The sequence below is a fragment of the Toxoplasma gondii genome, chromosome VIIb (assembly GCF_000006565.2).
Source record: "Toxoplasma gondii ME49 chromosome VIIb, whole genome shotgun sequence".
NCBI lineage: Eukaryota > Apicomplexa > Conoidasida > Eucoccidiorida > Sarcocystidae > Toxoplasma > Toxoplasma gondii.
Genome location: NC_031475.1, coordinates 1045150 through 1063343, shown reverse-complemented (window position 1 = coordinate 1063343; position 18194 = coordinate 1045150). Strand labels below are relative to the sequence as shown.

At 51.1% G+C, this 18194-nt stretch overlaps 3 protein-coding genes across 3 annotated transcripts; 2 read left to right on the top strand and 1 right to left on the bottom strand.

Moving 5' to 3' along the window:
• Positions 1-112: 112 nt before the first annotated feature.
• Positions 113-4703, top strand: TGME49_262720 (eukaryotic initiation factor-1A, putative). Its single transcript, XM_002365331.1, has 5 exons — positions 113-191; positions 1459-1542; positions 2324-2504; positions 3202-3394; positions 4155-4703. Exons 1-5 carry the CDS (start codon positions 176-178, stop codon positions 4158-4160), a joined length of 480 nt encoding a protein of 159 aa, XP_002365372.1. The 5' UTR covers positions 113-175; the 3' UTR covers positions 4161-4703.
• Positions 4704-7010: 2307 nt separating this feature from the next.
• Positions 7011-10024, top strand: ROP16 (rhoptry protein ROP16; the record flags this gene model as incomplete). Its single annotated transcript, XM_002365332.1, has 1 exon — positions 7011-10024. The coding sequence occupies one exon, from the start codon at positions 7011-7013 to the stop codon at positions 9132-9134; it is 2124 nt and encodes a 707-aa protein (XP_002365373.1). The 3' UTR covers positions 9135-10024.
• A 1063-nt stretch (positions 10025-11087) lies between these two features.
• TGME49_262740 (hypothetical protein) lies at positions 11088-18084 on the bottom strand (the record flags this gene model as incomplete). Its single annotated transcript, XM_018781297.1, has 9 exons — positions 17454-18084; positions 16554-16962; positions 15826-16064; positions 15439-15534; positions 14763-14925; positions 14167-14213; positions 13391-13712; positions 12580-12656; positions 11088-11810 (listed from the first exon to the last, which is right to left on the bottom strand). The coding sequence occupies exons 1-9, from the start codon at positions 17547-17549 to the stop codon at positions 11088-11090; spliced, it is 2172 nt and encodes a 723-aa protein (XP_018637132.1). The 5' UTR covers positions 17550-18084.
• Positions 18085-18194: the final 110 nt, after the last annotated feature.

Here is an 18194-nt window from a genome sequence, read left to right as displayed (position 1 = left end):
GCACCTTCGCGCAGGTTCGTGTTCAGCTGCAGCAGGGACGGATCGAGCGCGGGAGTGAGGGCGACTTCTCTCGTTTCCCCCCACTGTTTGTCGCGCGGCCGCTGCCGTCTTCACTTTTTTTTCTTCCCTCTTTCTTCTGCCCTGCAACCCCCAAGTTTCTGTTTCGTTCTCGCAGATGCCGAAGAATAAAGGTAGGCGCGACAGTTTCGGCGTTTCCGCGTCGCCAGAAAAGGGCGTGAAATCCCCAGACAACGGCCGAGAAGCCACGACCCAGGCTGCGTTTCTCGAGTAATTTTCTGGGGCAGAAAAGCCATGCAGCGCACTTTGCCTTTCACCAGTGGGTTTTCTCTCGCCGTTTCACCGTCTCCTCTGATTCCGCTTCCCTTGAAATCTGCAGCTGCGGGAGAACCGCCGCCTCCCGTCTCGCCTTCTTAGGGGTCCCCCTTCCTTGCCTCGTCTGCGCATACACCTTTTAATGTTTCGCGACCTCGTTTTCCCTTGTCACTGGGCTCCCACTCAAAATAATCTTGTCTGTCGTCTCTACATTTTTTTAATTGCTCCTTCTGCTCTTCTCACTCTCCTCGTGACTCTTGCCGTTTGCCGCAGTTAATCCCTTCTCGCGAGAGACACAAGGAAACGCTTCTTCACTTCCGTTCTCCCCGCGTTTTTCTTTCTGTTTGCTCCACGGCGTCTTTTCGGTCCCGTCACTGTATCGTGTCTCCATGACCTTTCTCCAGATGAGAAGACGGATCTGCTCAGCCTTCCGTACCTTTGTTATCTATGACCATCGGCCTGCCGTACTTCTCCAGTTTCCCCTCTCTCTCTGTCTTGATCTCCTCTCTTCTCCATCGTTTCTTCTCCTGTGTTTCTCCTCGTCTTTCAGCTTGTCTTGTTCTGCTACAATCTGTGCATGAGTTTCTGTGCTCGAGCTCGAGCCGTACTCTTCCTCTGTCCGTATGTATGCACCCGTGTATGTCACCGTAGTCTGTAGTTTCAGCTCTGACAGATGCGCAGCTTTCTCGTGTTTCCACAGGCTCCTCCTGGTGTTCGCTAACTATGTTCTGCATTTGTACGGGGCACCGAAGTCCCGTTTTCCTTGGCCGGAGATCAATCTCGGCACACACATGCTTTGAAAAGGTCGTGGCAGGGCCCTCCTTCTCGGTTGAGCCTGCGGGCGTCCACACAATCTGGAGCAGATCCTTTCTGTTTCTTTCTTTCGCGGTGGATGTCTCTTTCGCTGCCAGTAACGTTGACGCTGCTCGCGTCTGCTTTCTCCGTCATCTTCTCATCAGTCTCTCCCGTTTTCCTTTTGCGTTTTCTCCCGCGCCTTTGCTGTCTCTCCCGTGTCTGCTTTGTTTGCACACCCCGTTGCGGGTCACACGCGCGAAACGTAAAGCATGTGTAAGTGCGTATGACTGTGTACATATACTCGGCTCCTTTGCTTTTTGTGTGGTGCAGGAAAGGGCGGGAAGAACCGCCGAAGGGGGAAGAACGACAACGAGGGAGAAAAGCGCGAACTCCAGTACAAGGAAGATGGACAGGGTACGTTTTCTCGAGTTTTTCTGGAGGACTGTCGTCTTCAGGGAGTCTCGAACGCTGCGCCTTACTCCCTCTTCTCTCTTCCTTCGCTGCTTGTGTGGCTGCGTCTGGAACGCCCTTCTCTCGGGTGGGATGTGTCTCCGGGAGCCGGAAAAAAAAATGCATGCAGTCTTTTCCGCCTTTTTCGTGCGAATCTCGAGAGCGGTTGCTCCACTTTGTTTGCTCTCGATTCTCTGAGAAAATGCAAGTTCTGCACGCACGCATTGGTATCGATTCTCAACTGACGAGCAACATCGCAGGACTCCGTCTCCATATGCAAGTGTTTATACATATATATATATATATATATATATCTGTACATGTATGTATTTGTATAGTACTTGTGTCCATATACGCATTTTTTTACGTACGTTTCCACAGGTTTTCAAGGGTAGTTTAGTTCCAAGGAATGATCTTACATCTGTGTGACTGTGTACCTCCCTCTCCACATGGTGATTCATCTGTCTGTCCTTCCATCGGCGTGTATTCTTTCACATGCATGTATAAACGTAACTGTATACGTCTGCACCTCTCTGTAGATATATGTATATATGTATATATATATATATGTGTATGTGCGTGAGCCTGCATTCACGGCGTGACGAACGTGAGTGGTGAGAGGGAGGGCCGACCTTCTCCGACAAGCGTATTGGGGCATCTCGTTTTCCTGAACAGCAGAATCCAGAGGCTCAGTGAAATCGGGTGCTTCGTTGGCTGAAATGTCTCTCGTCGGTTCGGTTTTCAGAGTACGGACAAGTGTTGCGCATGCTCGGGAACGGCCGCCTAGAGGCCTACTGCTTCGACGGTGTGAAGCGTCTCTGCCACATTCGGGGGAAAATGAGGAAGCGCGTGTGGGTGAACAGCGGAGACATAGTTCTCGTTTCTCTTCGCGATTTCCAGAACGACAAGGGAGACGTCATTGCCAAGTAAGTGTGGAATGAATCCTTTCTTTCTCCATGAAAGCCTGCGCGGACGCAGAATCCCTTCTTAAAGGGGGTCGAGGTGAGAGGAGGAAGGAAGCTTTCATGCCTCGGTTGTGCGGGAAAGAAGACAGCGAAGAAAACGAAAAGCTGTGTCTTCCTTTTGCGGTTGAGTGAGAAGCACGGCTTGGGGCTTCGCCGCAGCGTCCGCGCTGGTGTCCGATCAGTCGGTACATCAGTCGGTAGAGTCCCAAGCTTCCTGCGCGCGTAAACTGAGCAATATAGGGTCGATGTGCGTTTCTTTCAATGCCGAAGACAGAGCGATGGAGGAGGTACCCAGGGGGCTGTGTCAGTTTCCTTCACTCTCGTCGTGCCTGCCTGGGGAGACTGCAAAGGGTCGACGGTGAAAAATGTTTCCGAAAGCTGCAGACTCGAGAATTGAATTCGTTTTCGTTCATCTACATTCCCGTTGGGACCTACGATCTTCTGTCACCTTCAAGTCCAAGGAACGCGAAAATGCTCAGGTCTCTCTGTGGTGCGAGAGGACTCGCTGTATCCCTGTTTCCACGGTTTAAGAGCTGCAGAGAAGTACAGGGTCTATTCGTGTTCAAGGGGGGACTCAGTAGGTGGTCGCGTCCACGCGGTGGTGTAGCTGAAGTTCACGAGGTTGAGAGTTGCTTATTTCAATGATTTTCCTCCGCAGGTACAACCCGGATGAGGCGCGCCTGCTGAAGCAGTATGGCGAGTTGCCTGCCAACGCCAAGATCAACGAAAGCGACGTCTTCGGAGATGAAGACGGCGGCGGCGGAGGCATCGACTTCCAGGACGACTCGGATGTCTCCGATGAAAGTTCTGACGAGGAAGACGGCAAGAAGGAGGAAATGGATATTGACGACGTGAGTAGAGAGCGCAGGGGGAGGAAACGGGGAAAGGTGTGTTGAGTGCATGAGACAGGGACTGAGGTCGCGGGTCGCTGTCGATTCGATTTGAGTTGAAAGGCTCTGGATCGCGCGCGATTGCAATCGGACAGAGCGTCTGTCAAGAATCATAGTTACCATATAACAACGACAGTACACGAGGTCGAGCTCGAGGAGGAAAGGAGAAACGGGAGGAGGATCCGCAGACAGACACTCTAGTGGGGCCCGACGCTGGAGGTGAAGAGAGAACACGAAGGATGGATAAAAAATGATAAAAGGACAAACGGAAAAGTGTGGGGGGACGGCAATGGAGCTGTGGATAGGAAGTAGATGCTTGGGGTTGTGGTAGCGAGCACACACATAGAGGAATGAGAGGAACTTCAACTTTCAGACGAGAAATCGATTCGGGAAAATGTTGGTATTTGTAAGTTAATATAGATATACATGTACATATGAGTAAATATCAAGGCCTATGTGAGTAAATACGCATACGCATATAGTAGCCACCCGCGCCGCAGGGACATAACGGCTTTTTCAAAAGATGCAAAAGGTATGAACACTGCTGGGTTCTCTTCCAACGGCGCTTTTACAGCAGCCACTGTAGCGCTCGAACGGAGCATCTGGTGTCCGCAGTTTTTAGGTGTCGGCTTTGCTGTGCGATTCGTCCGTTCGACTTTGACGCGTGGTCTTCACGTGCGTTTGGTGTGGTGTGTGTGTGTGTGTGTGTGTGTGTTTGCAGATTTGAGGGATTTCTTCGCTTTCTTCCCGTCTTCGCAAGTTACTGTCCGTTTGTTTCTCCGTACGCGTCGAAATATGCGTGCCGTCTTTTTCTCGCTTTGCGTTTCCTCTGCTTTTCGTCCTTCTCCTAGGCTCTCGAGGAGAGTCTGTCGTGCCTGAGTCCGGGCGACAGTGGGAATGTTGGAGTTGTCTAGGAGGTCTCTTTCTTCGTGTCTCTTTTTCTCTTTGTCTCTCCTGACAGCCCTGATTTCTCACGTCCGTGTCTTCCTTGACTGCATGTGGTGGTGTGCACTCAAACTTCTCCGATTGAGGTCGTCCGTGTATTTGTCGCCAAAGCTCACCGAGCCTCTCTCGCGCTTTGATGCCGCGCGCAGACCAATGGTTGTCTGCGAGAATATTTTTCTCTGTACCCACACGCATTCTTCGACTTAGGACGGTACAGACGCCCTTGTACAACCTCCCTCCACCGTCGTGTATTGCCAACACTCGTGCGTAGCCCGGAAAAAGAAAATCAGAGAATTTCTTAGAAAGCCATCATTCGGGTTGCCTCGCTCACAACACAGGTTCGCTAAAGGGCATGCTTCACAGCCGTCGTTTTCCCGTTCGCGCGAATTCCTCTCTCGCTTCAGTCGCGGTTGTAGAGTGCCGGAAACTCTAAAGCCTAGGACCCCCTGACCCCTTGTCTGTGCCATCGCTTCGCTTAGCTTCCCTCGCATGACATCGAGGCAATTGACATCAGGTATTTGCCAGAAACCAGGTGTTGTTCTTATTTTACGATTTTCCGGCTAACCGTTGACTCACTGAACCATCCTGATATGGGTGGTAAGATTGATCGTGGACTACCTTATGAAACAATATGCCTCAACTGTAAACGTCTTTATTTAACCAATTTAGGATTCGCGCGACCGCCTAAACCGTAAACGGAGATGGTCGCAGGCCTGCTCAACATCCAGCCTGTGCATCGGTGAAAATGAAGTGCGCCACGCGCGTGCACATCTCCGTGCCAGGATAGAAGCGATAGGGAGTGACCTGAATCCATTAGGTATCCTCCTATACGGTGAGGAAGACAGTTGACAAAGGACCTGGTCGACGGACACTTTGAGGGATGAAGCTGAGGAAATGGCTTGTCATAACCGTTCAATTCGGGTGCGAATCCCACTACTTGCTAACGCCTGGTTCCTCCTCCTCCTCCAAGAGGATAGTCCCAAAATGTCGACTGTTGCTCGTAGGGTGCGTTTGTGTATGCGAGTTTCCTATACGTACGCGAGGAGTTGTAGGCCCGTCATAATTGACTGAAAGAGAGCACATCCCGTACCCAGAGCAGCGGTTTGGATACCTGTGAGTTGGAGGCAAGATGTTACAGAGGTGCAACTACTTCGACGGAACCGTCGTTTTTTCTGATTCCTCGCATTCTGTGTTGCAACGAGACTTTTGAAACAGGGAAACCTTGATGAAAGACACACTATTTCAGTGTAGAAGGAATCCGCTGCCCGGCGTTCTGTGTTAGCTGCCAGGTCAGCTTCCCCCGGAACATTCCTGACTAGAGTCAAATAAACATATCGATTCTTGGAGTGTTGAGTTCCCAATGCCAAGTTGCAATGGATTGGGTAGGACGTAACCTTTCTGTTCAGGAACTAGAGGCCGTGGCGCTCTGACTTTGCCTTGCGGACACGGTGTCAGATTGTCTTGCCTGGCGCACGGCCATATGTATTCCATTGGTCTCATTGATTTGTCGATAACTGTCCGCCTCGAGCCTGAGACCCATGTTCATTGCAGTTTCCTCCATCTCTCCTGTCCAGTGCTGTTAGCTAGTATCTTTCTCATGTGATGCTGAGTCTTGCGAGTCTCAGGTGTGACACTGGGGCAGCCGTCACGGTCTAATGGTCTCCGTTAAGACTAAGAGACGTTACCAGTTCACACGCCGCCAGGAGCGCCGCCGGACCGATGTTTCTCGATTTAATGAAATCAGTTTGAATCTCTGGGTAGAACAGCAATAGACAGCAAGTCTTGCGTGAGGACTTCCGTTGGATATGAAAAGCAGTACCATACCCAGAAATTTTGTCCTATTCGGGCCGACTCCGCTGAATTTAGTACCGTCAGTGGTAGGCCTTTTAATTTGTGTACGTGAAAGACATAGAACTGCAAACATCCCAGAACCTCACTTGGAGTCATCGCTGCTTCAGTGTTGGGCAGATCCGTACCAAATAGTAGACTCCTCTATGTTCAGGCTTTTAGTATTCAACTTAGCGCGGCCCCGGAAAACATCGGTCCTAGTATGCCGCGCGCTATCATCTGTGTGGCATCTGCAAGACCAGACGCTAGGACGAACGCGAGGACAAAGAAACGAGACGCAGCGTAGTTGTGTCTGCTTGGACACGAGCAGGCTGTGCGTCGTTTCAAACATTCCGAGCGAGTCTCGTGAGCAGTCAACTAAAATGGGAAACGAAGCATTAAATTTATCAAACATACACGATACCAGCTTCATGGTGACAGTTCTGATGCTAGGGCTGTGTTCTAGAGTAGCGAGTGGCTAGCGGAAGACACTACCAGCCACGCTAGCAGTCCAGCCCTGAAGTGTTTGTCAATGCACCACTGGTAGTGCCTATGAGACGTGCCGTTGTTCAGAAGGTCTGTGGGGCATTTTGTCTCGAAACGACCTGCAGTCTTACACCTGACCACGCATATTAGGTTCCTGTAATGTTGGAATGTCTCAACTGGAGCCCGTGTGCGTGGGCTCGCGTGACACATCTTGACGTGAGTCGAAATCTTCGTCTGGAAACGGTGTTGTCGGTTCCCGAATAGGGAGGTTTGTCGTCTGTAGGCAGTTGAAACTGCCTGTGATCTTGTTTGTCGCAAGATGAAAGTGACCACGAAAGGGCTTGCTTTTGCTCTTGCACTGTTGTTTTGTACACGCTGCGCAACTGCACGATACATGTCGTTTGAGGAAGCGCAAAAAGCAAGTGAAGCAGCGAAGCGCCAGATTGCCACACTCCCCTCTCCAGATTCTACTCTTTCGAATCCAGGTAGCAAGCATAGAAACCGGGGAGGGTCTCCTGCGGCAGGGCAACCTTCTCAATCCACACTACAACCTGAACAAGCGGCGGCTGAAGTAGGTCTCGGTGCTGGTGGCTCGACTCAGGGGCAGGGACGCACCGGTGGCAGCGCGGGTGCTAGAGAGGAGCGGAGGAGTCCTTCCCCCCAATCTGCTTATCCGGCGACTAGCTCAGCCTCGCTAAGGGGCTACCAAACCCAGCTTTCACCCTCGCATCTTCCACCACGCAGCAGCGGACCGGGAGGATGGTTTCCAACAGAGTCAATATTTACGCCATGGAGTTCTCCGCCGCAACCATTGACACAACGAAAGCCATCTCTATCTGGGGTGGTCGTTACCGAATTTCAAGAGCCACAAGAACAGTATGGCGCAGCGAGCAGTCTTGCGTCCTCGCCAAAGCGATACGTCAGTGGCGCAAGCTCGAGTGCATTGTCAGGAAAGGCGGTGCCAACGCCTGCGTCGCTTGGTCAAGAAAATCCTCTTTTCCCTGTTCAGAGCGCTACATTGGATTCAGGAATACAGTCTCCGGCACAAGAGCGTCGGGGATCCCCTCAAAGACAGATTGCGATGTCGACCGAAAATCCAGCGGATAGCGGCGCCTCGCAGCTTGCCTCCAGTGTTTCTAGTTATGTAGCAGTACAAACTCCTCATGTGAAACGTTCAGAACGCATCCGGCGCGTTCGACTTTCAGAAGAGGGTCTGGAAGAAGTTCAGCAGCTGAAAGCAGCTGCCGCACAGCTTCTCGTAGCGGTTCCGGACTATGAGGCAATGCGGGCTGTTCTGCAAGAGGCGGTCCTCTCAGAACAGAGGGTTGCTACCCGTAAGCGGAAGAGAAAGCAACCTCCAGGAGCGGTGGAGTCAGCTGTTGACGAAGTGTTCCCTCCAAATGAGCGTGTCATGATGATAAATGCCAACGGAGTGCCGATCGCTCTATACAATCGTGGGCACCTCGGCAGTGGACATTTCGGGGCTGTCATCAAGGCCAGCTTAGACGATGGGACGTTGTATGCAGCGAAGGTGCCGTACAGCCAGATCGTCCCGAATGCTGATGCCACGTCAGCAGAACTGGAGGCGGAAATTTCCTCAGCTAGGGCGGAGTTGGTAAAGACAATTCGACAGGAGTTGGATGTTCGGGATAAGCTGGTGGCTAAAGGGCTCACACTTACAGAGACTGCGGAGCAATACGGTCTACCATTGTGCCAAATGACTTTAACGCTTCCTGAGAACAAAGCAACCGTGGTACGTCGAGGTTCTCGACTCGTTGTCGTGTCTAAAGAAGTCATGCTGCTGCCATTAATTGATGGCTCCCCATCGAACAGTCTAGTCCAGTCGCAACCACCATTTCTCTTCCAGCGAGCTGTGGCAAGGGAAGCAATTATTGCATTGGCCAAGCTTCACGAACTTGGATTCGCGCATGGAGATGTTAAATTGAACAACATGATGATCGATGTCCACGGCTTTGGGCATATGCTTGACATGGGCAGTGTGCGGCCTGTTGACAGCTGTGTAAGCGAGGAAGATAAATATTACCTGCGTTTGTGGGCTCCTGAACTTGCGAAATCACAGCACACGTCGCAGCAGACATGTCTGAAGCGTGGCGCTCTCGATGTGTGGGCCTTAGGGTTGGCAATCTTCGAGTTCGTCTGCTTCAACCGACTTCCTTACAGCCTTTCGAATCTGCCGAGTTCACTCTGGTCGAGAGTTGAACACCTTTCGCGCCTTCGCCTCTCAGATTTCTCTGCCAAGGATTGTAACGAATCTGATCCAGCAGTGATGGGAATTGTTGCTCAATTTCTAAATCCAAATCCTGAAGAGCGCCCTGAACTCCCGAAATTCGTCAGCAGTTACACCTTCTTTCGGCAAGCCCCTGGAGTTACTTCTCATCTCACTAGGATTCCAACTACCGAACTTTCTTCACATCGGATGTAGGGTGTAAGGTTCCCACCTTAACACCATTTTTTTGTGCGCGTATATGGTTTTCAGCATGTTCATGAAACGGTCTATCAACCGATCTCGAAGGCGACGCACGGATGAAAATCAAAGAAGGCACGGTTTCATCCGCAACTAAGAAGGCCTCCGATTTTGAGTACGAAGCCTTGGTCGCTGTGCCACGTTTCGGCGGGAAAGGGTTATTTTGATATTGTGCTACCTTTCTAGTCCGGTACAGTTCTTGAATTCGTGTGTGAAGAGGTTGTGTTTCCTTCCTCTTCTTATGGAACTGGTTGAGAGGCTAGGGGTAGCAAGATGCTTGGGCCGAGGATGTTACCGCTTTTGAGTTATCCCTGAGTAGGAAGCTAGGTCCCGTTGACATATCGCAACGAAACGGCCACGCTTTCTTCGTCCTTCTATTGCCAAACGGTTGAAAGGTTACTGCATGCGGTCGCGTGTATTATGCGTTTGGAAAATGTACGGCGCATGTTCCTGTCACGATTACAGTACATTGACATCTTATGTAAGGTGAATTTCACCATCTGGTACGGTGGCCCTCAAATAGACTCCATAATTGTACAGCACTTGACTATGCGCCCATGAATTGTTTTGGGACTTGGAATCTTTGTTGAATCAATGCCGTTAGTTGACGTGGAACGTCTAGAAGTTGACGACGACCAACGCCAAGAAGCGGACAATTGTACTTGCGCCTATACGGCGTAAGAGACTCCGAAAAGGTGTGGAAAGTTGCCAGTATATATTTGTAGTGTCCGCTAAATGAATTCATATGAAGCACAAGGTGAAGTGTAAGTTGGTCCCGATACCTGCGGGCGGCCCTTATAAAAATTGACGCACACCTTAAGAGACATGGGAAACAGCTCGTGTTCATTTGCCTGTTAAGGCTAACGCCCCTGTTTAAGGAGTTGCCATGCGTACCCCTTGACACTATGTTGAGTTGTCACTGCGACACCAATGCTGGCTTTCAAGTTTAGGCCAATGGAGCCGGCGACCTTCAAGTGTGCGTTAATTGAAGGCGTTGGATGGCCATGCAGTGATGCCGGAATGTCACCTTAATACGTTTGCGTGCGCAGTGACTTGTCTGGATTAAATACTGCGAAAACGCACAGAGTGTAACGCTTCCCCTCCGCTACTCGATGTGATTCATAACAGGTGAAATGTCAGGCGAATCACGCTCATGATTACTCAATATTTTAACCACTGAATGCCGTACAGAAGATGCGACAGCTATATTAACATTGTGCGGCAAGTTCCGTTGGTTGTTCTGTCTCATGCACTGTCTTGGACCGAGAAACAGTATTCATTGGGCTACTTAGTCGCCTCTTTCGTTGGACGACCTTGCACTGTCTGTGGCAACCAGCTAGGGAGACTTTGCTCGTACGCAACTCCTTTTACTGGCGCGTGAATTTGCTATTTGACAACGAAGCATTTCCTTGAAGAATGAAAAAGCCTTATGGAGTTTGAACACACACGCGCCATTGCTGGGGTGTACAAGACGTATTGTGTACGCTGGATTCTGATCTCAGTTTTCGGCTCGGAACCGAGGGGAACTGCTGAGACATGAGTGACGCCAAGCAAAATCTCATGCCAAAGAAACGACTCGAAGTTTCTGCCTGGCAGCGTATCCAGTTTCAGTTTTTGTTCTGCGCACATTCCCCCCTGCTACGTTAGCAGTAGAAATCTGCAACAGAGAGCCGCCTGCTTTTTCTCGGCTCTGTCAGCCGTTGGCACCTCCCATTAACGCTGCACTAGACAACCACGATTACGCAAGGAAATCAGGCACCGAATTAACATCGCTTCCTTTTCCTAGAAGCAGAATGTGTATCTGGGCGAATGAATCGACAGCAGAACACAAAATATGTTACCGCACAGGACACCGGTGCAGAGTAAAAGTTTCGTTTGCGTTCATATACTCTACCGCCTCTGTGCCTGCAACTACCTGTGAATTAGAAAATCGTCCTCGTACCGTGGTTGCAGCAAAAAATTGCCGAAGGAAGAATTTGTACTTTTCCGTTCTTCATGCCCCACTGCTGACTCCGTTCTGCTGCAGCCACTGTTTCCCGCATCTTCCTTCGCATTCGTTTTCCCTCGCGCATTTTCAGAAGCTCGGTGAGTTACGCGTGCCTTCCATGGCACGGCAACCGCCACGAATGGAGTGGCCGCGTGTCTCTGTTGCGCTGCTGCATTCACCGTTTCCCTCTCTGTGTTGGTGTTCACCATTCGTCTACTCTCTGTGCATCCGTTTCCTGCGTTTAGGGGAAAGGTCCACCCACCGCTGGCGCCACCGGCGGGCGGAGAATCTCGGTTTCCCGGCGGTGCAATTCGCACAATGATGTCCGGATACAAAGCCAGAGACTGGGTTTGCTCAACCGTGGAGTTGCACTCGATGTGATCGACCTCTGGAAGCAGTTGCGTGTTCTGTGCTGTAGAGGCAAAGGCGTGGTTACTGTGGCTACACGATTCCGCTCCCGCGTCGGTACGTCTTCCTCCAGGCAAAAAAGCACTATGGGGATTTCGCTGTTCAGCGATGCTCTGCGTGAATCTGTCCTGAGGAGCTTGCAAAGAATCAAAAGCTATTCCGGTTTGCCGCTGCTGTAGTGTACTCGTGAAACTAAAGAATTTAAGACGCGCCAGATGCCGTTCCGTACGGCGAATAGCCTGAAAGCGCAGGTTCCGCAGCACACACACCCCGCTGCACCTTAAAAGAGAAACGGCAATAATTCCGCCGCGTGGAATCACCACAGAAAACAGGCCTTTGCATGCACTGATGCACACTCGTAGATATGGACACATCCGACCGTGGACGTTCACTTCCCCGGAAGCGTGCAGGCCGGGAAGACTGAACGGAAACTCTCAATCGTTTTGAATGTAATTGCTGTTGACACCGCATAGAATGTTAGAAATTACCATCCAGGTTCGATGAAAATAGATAATTGTGATCATAAGCACAGGAAATGCCTTATTCGAAGGCGACCGAATGTCAACACAGATGCACAGACGGAGGACCGAACTCTTCCGTACATAATAACATCAGGAGTGAGGTGTGTGCACCCCTGCAGTCTTGTCGCGAAACTTGAGTGCATCATGCAAATGATAACCTACGCCTACGTTCATAAGGCATCACATTTGCTTCCTCTTCCAGTTTCCCTCTCGGTGGCTCCCCGTATAATTGTCGTAATCGTGGAAATACGTCAAGGAAAAACACATGGGCGTTCTCATGCAACTCTGCTTGGGGACAAACACCTCCACATAAATCCACCTGGTAATGACAACGACTGCATTGCAAATATGAAGACCGAAGCGCTTCTCATACGCTACATACATACATGCATATATATATATATATATATATATATATATATATGACAAAGGCTGCACTGAACATTTGGAAACAACACAAACGGTCTTCACCATGTACGCAGCCTACCTCCTGTGCATCCCTTAATTTCCGTGTTCGCCGATGACGTCGCTCTGAACCGGAGTCTTCCCCGCTTGAGACCGACCCTACCGAGATGCGCACAAAGATGTGAAATGAGAGAAGACATAAAAAAAGAGACAAAGCTCGCAGACAATAAATGCACTTGAGCAGTGATCTAGCAAACCGTCTCTGATGAGTCGAGGACTCGCTGTCGCCACATGAAGACACTCCCCTCCAAACGCCAGAACCTAAGTCGTGAGACGAGTGCGAGAAACCTGGACCCGAGAAAAAAGGGAACAACAGTGAGAGAACATGGGGACAGAGAGGAAGAGGATACAGCAGAGACTCGCGAAGAGCAGAAGAGCACATAAAACGGGGAACGATAAAGACAGAACATAGGTGCAAAGGAAGGGTAGAGCCACAACAGAGGGTCGATACCAACATGGGGTGCGAGAAAGAGAAAGTAAGAGAGAGAGTTCAACAGAGAAGTTGCAGGAAAGCGGAGGAGAGGCAGTCCCAGCGGCGAGGACCGGGACTGACATATGCCAGCAACAAAGACATATTATCTCGAGAAATGTACAGTTCTCTCCCTCTTCGCCACGTCCAATCATCGGTCTCCCTCGCGAGCGAAAAGACTGAGATGGCGACGAAATGACAGCAAGAGATGGACAGAAGAGAAGAAAGAAGATGGAGAGGAACGGAGGGAAGCAGATGACGCAGGAACCACAGAATCCACACACGCCCGTCGCAGAAAGACGCATGGATACGCGGACACCCCGAGGAGCGAAACAACAGAAACAAGCGACGTAAGACACTTTACCTTCGCTTTGAGATTTTCGTCGTTTTCTTTGCGACTGGCCGCCCACACCCCTCTCTTCCTCCTTCTGTCCCTGCATAAACAAGGAGGAAGAAGAGGAAGAGGAGGAAGAGGAGGAAGAGGAAGAGGAGGAATGAGATCTCCAGAGGATGCTGCACCCTTGAGAGCGGAGGACGGGAGGGGGAGATGAAGACAAGTCGTTCTGTCTCCTCGTCTGTCCCGCACGTTCTCTTGTCTGAGATTGTACGGAAGACGAAGTAGGCAAGCGCGAGGGAGCAGCTGTCGCCTGCCTTCCTCTACTTCGAGAAGGCTGTCCTCGCTGGCGCTGAAGATTCAAAGGCATGGGAGGGAGAGGCACGCAGAGAGGTGAGACAGAAGACAGAAAGTACGAACGGAGACAGGGCAAGTGGAAAGGGACATGGACGGAGACATCGTGAGACTGGCAAATGAAACACAGGACAAACGAAGAAACGAAAGTGCGACAGTGGCGAGGCACGATGGGCGAGGAGATAACCGATGCACGGTCGAGAAACACGGAGGAGAGAAACGGGGAGACCGACAGTCGACACACAGAGAAAGAATATCTTACAGCATAGAGACCACTCCACATCGACTGCGTTCAAAAAACAGTGTTGAATTTCAAGACCCTCCGACATTCCGAAGGGGAAACCACATGACGAGAGGCGGCCAGAAGGCAAGGGGAAAAGAGTTGAAGGAAATGCTGTCGAAACTTCGTCTCGTGGAACGGAAGCAATCTCTTCGTTCGAAGCTGGGCTTACGCGCTGCATCAAAGTATGCGTCCGATGATGTTCCCTCAGCGAACGGCCTGAGAAGAGGATAAAGAAGACGCCTGGTAGAAGAGAATCTGTTCTGAGTGTATGGAAAGAGAAGACGAATGGTCTCCACTGGAAGTCACCTGAACTCAGTGTGCCCCTTTGTAGCCTCCATTTGCATGCAACTCAAAACCTGCATGTTCGCGTTCTTTCCATCGAGTCTACTGCATGGAAGAAACGCAAGAGGAAAGGTGCTGGTAGTCAGAGAAGAGGCAGGTGCGAGTCTCGTTTTCCTCTCTGTCTTGGCAAGACCCTCGCTCTTCACATGCTCTTCTGAGAATCGTGTTTCTGAGACGAAGACTTCTTGAAGACTCGCCGTCATTCTTCGAGACCTTTAGGTCTCCGTCATCGTTTCTGCCCACTTCATGTTCTGTTCCATGACTCAACGAAAACGCCCTGAATTCGATGGTGAGCTCGGACGGGCAGTGTGCAGCCACCGTTTCGCCTTGTTTTCTTCCTCATTCCTTCCCCTTTTCGCTCTTCCCTCTCTGCTCCAGCTACTGCTCCACTTCCGTCGTCTCTCTGCTCTCCCTCTTTCTTACGCAGACGCTCAGCAGTTCGACGACTCATCCTCCGCGACCGAAGACCCACATTATGCCCTCCGTCGTCCTCGTCTTCCTCGTCTTCATCTTCGTCCTCTTCTTCATCTTCGTCCTCTTCTTCGCTGGTCGAAGCATCCGCCTGGAATACGACTGAACACGCATGCTGCAGAATAAGGCACAACAGTGAGAGAGGAAGAAGAGCGAAGCTCGAGAAACGAGAGAAACGAGAGAAACGAAAGAGACGAGAGAAATGAGAGAAACGAGAGAAACGAGAGAGACGAGAGAGACGAGAGGCGCGCTGACGAAGGAGAGAGAAGAACCGCACTCTCGGAACGCGAGCACAGTCACTCAAAGTCACAGTCCCGCGTCTGGAACGCGGAAAAGAGGCAGGCACTCAAAGACCGCCTAGAGCGAAGAGAGAAGACAAGGGCAGGTAACAGAGAAGCGAAGCGAGAGAGAGGCGACTTTTAGAGCGGAGAAGAGAGAGGAAGAGAGAAGCGTTAGAGTCGAGGAGAACAGAAGGCGGAAGAAGAGAGGGGAAGACGAACGACAAAGGCAGAAGAAGCGAGGAACAGCGACGATGGCACATCGAGAAATGCAGCGGAACAAGAAAGGCGAAACGAGCCAATGAACGGAAAAGGAAGGAAACTCTCGAAAGGAAAAGACAAGTCCATACCTCGGCGAGAAGGACGCCTGTGCGAAGGTCGTAAGCGGCAATCGAGGTGAAGACAGCTTTGCAGAGGGGGCATGTTGTTTCGTGTCGCGACCAGCCCTGACAAGAGGCGGAGAAAAGTTATGTGAAGAAGAAAGGCCCGACAAATGGAGGGAAGCATTCGAGAACTTCCAGGAGCACTCGCCGCCGTTGAGAGAGCGGACGCGAAGCAGCAGAAACGCTCAAAAAAAACCGCGGCTGTCAGGAAGCAAAGAACGCGAGAGGCAGGAAACGACTGCACTGACACATCAGACGACGGAGTACGCGCGAAACCTCTGAAAGACAAGAAGAGTCTTCGTCGCAGAACTCGTGAGGTCCAGGCACAAAGAAAGACTCCAGACTTTCTCTCACCTCGATGCAGTGAAGATGAAAGTTGTGGGAGCAGCACTCGATCTTCCCGAGAAGAATGCCTTGTGCAAACTTGTCTCCTGCCTTTTCCACCTCGCCAGTCTCGCAGCAGACGAGCCCGTCAGAAGCAACTCTCTCTTTGCTGTCACTCGAATCGGTTTTGCTTCCCTTTCCTGCGGCTTCGCTCTCGGCCTCTTCGGCTTCCTCGCCATCTCTATCGACCATAACGTCGAGGCAGCATCCTGCAGACAGAGTCGCAGCCAATGTAGATCTCTTCGCATGCACTCGAAAATCCTCAAGTGACTCGCTGCTCACCTCCCCAGCAAAAACGAAACCATACGCTGAAAACCACGAGACGCCAGCAAACCACACGCATCTACATACAAGCAGCTCCCAAGGCCTTCATATATATATATATATATATCTATGTATCTATGTATATTTGTATGAACGGGCATATACACACTGCTAGGCCGATATACGCAGATCTCTACAGAGCGATGCAAAGACATGCATAACGATCGATATGCACATACGTCTACGAATAGGAAAGTGAAGTGCATGCGTGAGTGTGGGTATGTCGTTTCTCCTAGGTATATGCGTTTCTCGCCTTCTTGTTTCCTCCTCCTCTCGCTGCTCACTTCCTCCCCCCTCGATGTCGTCGCTTTCCCCTTCCCTTTCTCCCTCCTTCTCTCTCCGTTCCGTCCTCGCTGCCTCTTCTACCTCCTCACCACATACGCCCTTTGCGACCTCATCGAGGCTCTGCGGCGCCAAGCGAAGTTCGAATCGAGAGGCTTCTGCGCGAGCTGCGACGGAACATGCAGCGTCCTTGGGCGCCTCCTTCTCCGCCGAGGCTTCCCGCGACTCTCCTCGACCTCGCTTGCCGAGTCGAGCTCTTCCTCTCGGGCCTCCACCTATCCCCCAGAGAGAAGAACAGGAGGTAGAAGAGGAGGAAGAAGAGGAGGAAGAAGAGGAGGAAGAAGAGGAGGAAGAAGAGGAGGTAGAAGAGGAGGAAGAAGAGTAGGAAGAAGAGGAGGAAGAAGAGGAGGCAGAAGAGGAGGAGGTAGAAGAGGAGGAAGTAGAGGAAGAGCAGGACACCGTGCGGCGCGAATGAGTCTTTGAGGCCTGGGAAGCGGAAGGCTGAAAGAGAGAGGCAACAAGACGCTGGCGCAGGACATGAGCGGACCGCTCCGGATCTCCTCCGGTCTTTGTTCATCTCTCCATGTTGCAGACGAACGCATACACTCACACAAACATACACATGCATGCAGTACCCAACATGTCACACAGGGCGACAGTTGCAAGAGTCTGCATGCGCAAATGCGCTGCGAAGGCAAGCAATTAGCGAAGCTGCGCGTACCAAGCATAGCAAGAAGTAGACGCATGCATGCATCTCTGTATCAGTGCTTGCATGTGCTTTGTGCACAGCTGTGTCCTCACAGATGAGTGTGTGGAAGAGCAGAAGCGCATGCACATATATACATATAGTTATATATATATGTATATATATATATATATATACGCATGGATATGCTAAATGTGTCTATATATGTAGGTAGATATATGCAGATGTTTATATGTGTGTATCACGTTGCTGAAAGAGGACAGGAGAAAGGCCTGGCAGTGCTTACTGCTTTCTCGCCGGGGGCCTCGGAAGGCGGAGGCGAAGGGAGAGTCGGCCTTCTTCTGCCTCGGCCTCTGGAGCCTCGCGAGGAGAGACGAGGCATCGTGTCTGGCGGTGGGGAGGTCACCGACAAGAGAGACAAGAAGGAAAGTTGCGCAGAAGGAGGCCGAATCGAAAAATTGAAAGGAAGAGGGAAGACGGAGGGAGAAAAGAAGGGAGGAATAAAGAGAGAGCGAGGCAGGAACGCCACAGGGAAGAAGCGAGGAGAGAGAGGAAAGCGAAGGAAGATGATGAAGACACGGAATAGCAAAGCAGAGACGAGGACGACCGATAAAGAAGAACGAGACGAAAAGGAGAGACAGGGCGGGATAACGGAGACGCAGTGGAACTGAATGGACGGGGAAAGATCTGCAACGCAGGTGTGTCATGAAGGAGGAAGAACTTCGACTTCTGAAGAACGCTGAGAGAGACAGAGAGAGAGAGAAAGTTCTTGCAAAACGGGAGAAAGTTCTTGCAAAACGGAGACACACCGCCGGAGAATGCCCTTTTACGCGGCGGAGAGGAGAGTGCCCATCGAGGCGCGGAGCCTCCAGTGAACGGGATACAAGAAGAAGGTACATCCGCCAAAAGATACTTGTAGCGTCCAAAGAAGCTTCTGCAGGAAACAAAAGAGACGCCGCTTCCTGCATTGCGCCGTAGATCTTATAAATGCACACTGAGGTTGGCCTTTTCTGCCGTTGCATGCGCA

Excerpts from the sequence above, each read along its gene's own strand:
- TGME49_262720 (XM_002365331.1), top strand. Across the intron at positions 1,543-2,323 it reads GTACAAGGAAGATGGACAGG|AGTACGGACAAGTGTTGCGC; the intron begins GTACGTTTTCTC and ends TTCGGTTTTCAG. Across the intron at positions 2,505-3,201 it reads AAGGGAGACGTCATTGCCAA|GTACAACCCGGATGAGGCGC; the intron begins GTAAGTGTGGAA and ends TTTCCTCCGCAG.